Below are 2,184 nucleotides of genomic sequence, written 5' to 3' on the forward strand. Positions count from 1 at the left end.
TTTCTGATTCATTAGGAATTTTCAGTTGAATTAGTGGAATTAAGATGATTTTTAAGGAAAATAATATAAGGGAAAGAAGATATAAATTTTTACATTAAATCATAAGGTGGAAGACACTACAAGTTTTTGAAAGCAGTAATTTTTTTCTGAAAGCTTTCATGTTTTTTCATCAATAAGACCAAAGTAGTAAGTTACAAGGAAGATAATTGAGGTCTCACAGTCAGATTATCTGTATGGTCCCTTCTGACCCCCAGAGCAGCCAGCGGGTGGGTGATCCAGGCCTGGCCCCCCATGGCCACCGCCTCGCACGGCTGCTCCCAAAGCTTAGGTTCACGTTGTTACTACTGTTACTTACTCTCTACCTTCAAACTCACTCAGCATTTAAATTTTGAATATCTAACATACTTGAATTCTAAAGAATAGCATCCATTTAAATCTCAGAACTGAGTCCCTATATATCTGGGGGCGGTTGTGGCTCCAGGTGAGATTTTTAAAAATTCTTACATGTTTGTATTGATTTTAGAGAGAGAGGAAGGGAGAGGGAGAGAGAGAAACATGGATGGGCTGCCTCCTGCAGGGCCCCTCCTGGGGATCAGCCCCGAAACCAGGCCTGTGCCCTGACCAGGAATCGAACCCGACCCTTTGGGGCAGGACCCCCCTGGCAGGGTGGTTTGGGTGTTTTTTGAGATATAATTCACGGGGTCAAAGTGCACAGGTCAGCAGCTTGTATGTACTCACAGGGTTGTGAGCCATCACCACCATCCAATTCCAGCCAGACCCTGGGGCCCCCAAGCAGTCACCCCCAGGGGTACTGGCACATAGTAACATGTACACGCGGCATCGGAATGGCACGGTCCGTCCTTGGCATGACCTCCCTCTCGCCCCCACAGCACCCCTGCCTCGCTCCGCCTCCCGTACGGGCATCTGAGAACCTCCCCAGCGAGGCTGGGGCGGCCGGGCAGGAGGGAGGAGGTGGCAGCAAAGGTGTGCGGCAGGTGTGAGGGGTGGCTGGTGGGAGCACCCATCGCTTGGTCCTGGTGGGTGGGGTCCAGGTGTGTGCCCGCTCCCCTGCGTGTGCTGGGTGGTGATTTAAGCTGCCATTTGCTTCATGTCTGTTGCCTTCGACCTCGCTCCCCGCCCCCTGCTGTGCCCTGGCAGCACACAGGCACCCCGCAGGGGAGGCCAGGCCCCCGGGGCGGACTTCACGGCCGGTCCCCACTCAGACGCACGCCCTCTGTGCCCGGCCTGGCACCTCACCCCCCCTAGGAGCGGATGAGGAAACTGAGGCTCAGTGACACAAAGTGTGTGTGGGGGGGGCGGGTTGGGGACCTGCACAGGATCCATGTGCTGGAGCCCCCCAGGTCTGAATGTACCCTGAACTGAATGAATGAAAGCAGGGGCAGGATAGGGATTGGGGAGAGAAGCTTCTAGGTGGGGAGACCCTCCCCCTGCCCCCCCCCCCCAGGCGGGTGTGTACAGGGAGAGGATGGCCAGGTGGAAACGCTGCTGCCACATCACTACCCGCCTCCAGGAAAGGCAGGCAGGAGGGATGAGCCATCATGGGTGCTGGTCACTGGCAAGGTGTTTAGCTAAACGGCCTTTTCATCGGGAGGTAATCAGACGGGCAGGGAGCACCTTGAGTGTGTGAGTGGCAGGGGAGAGGGCGGCGGGCGGCCTGAGATCGCAGGGTGGGCACAGGAGAGTTCGGGGCGGGGTGAAGGGGGGACAGAGAGAGGGCTGGAGGAGCTGGGCCAGGTGGTGTGAGTGTGAGGGGTACAAAGCCAGGCCTGGAGGCGGCAGGAGACACAGACACCCCTTCTTCCTCTCCATTCATCGAGCGCCTACTGTGTACGAGCCCCAGCTCCCTGGTGTCCCTTTCTGTCACCAGCGCATGCGCTGAGCTGCTGTTTCTCCCTGGTTCTCTCTGCGGGTCACCTCCCAAGCCCCCCTCCCCCGCACTCTGCATTCTCTCCCCCACTCAGGGCTCAAGAGGCTCCATGCGCTGACGGCCCAGGCGGCCTATGAGCTGCACGTGGACCTGGAGGACTTCGACAACGGCACGGCCTACGCCCACTACCGCAGCTTCGGGGTGGGCCTGCTCTCCGTGGACCCCGAGGAGGACGGGTACCCCCTCACCGTGGCCGACTACTCGGGCACCGCAGGTAGGGCTCCAGCTGCGGGGGG

The 2,184-nt window shown here is 58.1% G+C and overlaps 1 protein-coding gene across 1 annotated transcript in view; it reads left to right on the forward strand.

Moving 5' to 3' along the window:
* The window catches only part of FIBCD1 (fibrinogen C domain containing 1), a 19,488-nt gene that overhangs the window by 13,913 nt on the left and 3,391 nt on the right, over positions 1-2,184 (forward strand). Inside the window, exons 6-7 of the mRNA XM_015567749.1 lie at positions 891-997; positions 1,902-2,162. Of these exons, the coding sequence (XP_015423235.1) occupies positions 891-997; positions 1,902-2,162 (368 nt within the window). The remainder of the gene's footprint in view (positions 1-890; positions 998-1,901; positions 2,163-2,184) is intronic.

The sequence above is a fragment of the Myotis davidii genome, unplaced genomic scaffold (assembly GCF_000327345.1).
Source record: "Myotis davidii unplaced genomic scaffold, ASM32734v1 scaffold651, whole genome shotgun sequence".
NCBI classification, from domain to species: Eukaryota; Metazoa; Chordata; class Mammalia; order Chiroptera; family Vespertilionidae; genus Myotis; species Myotis davidii.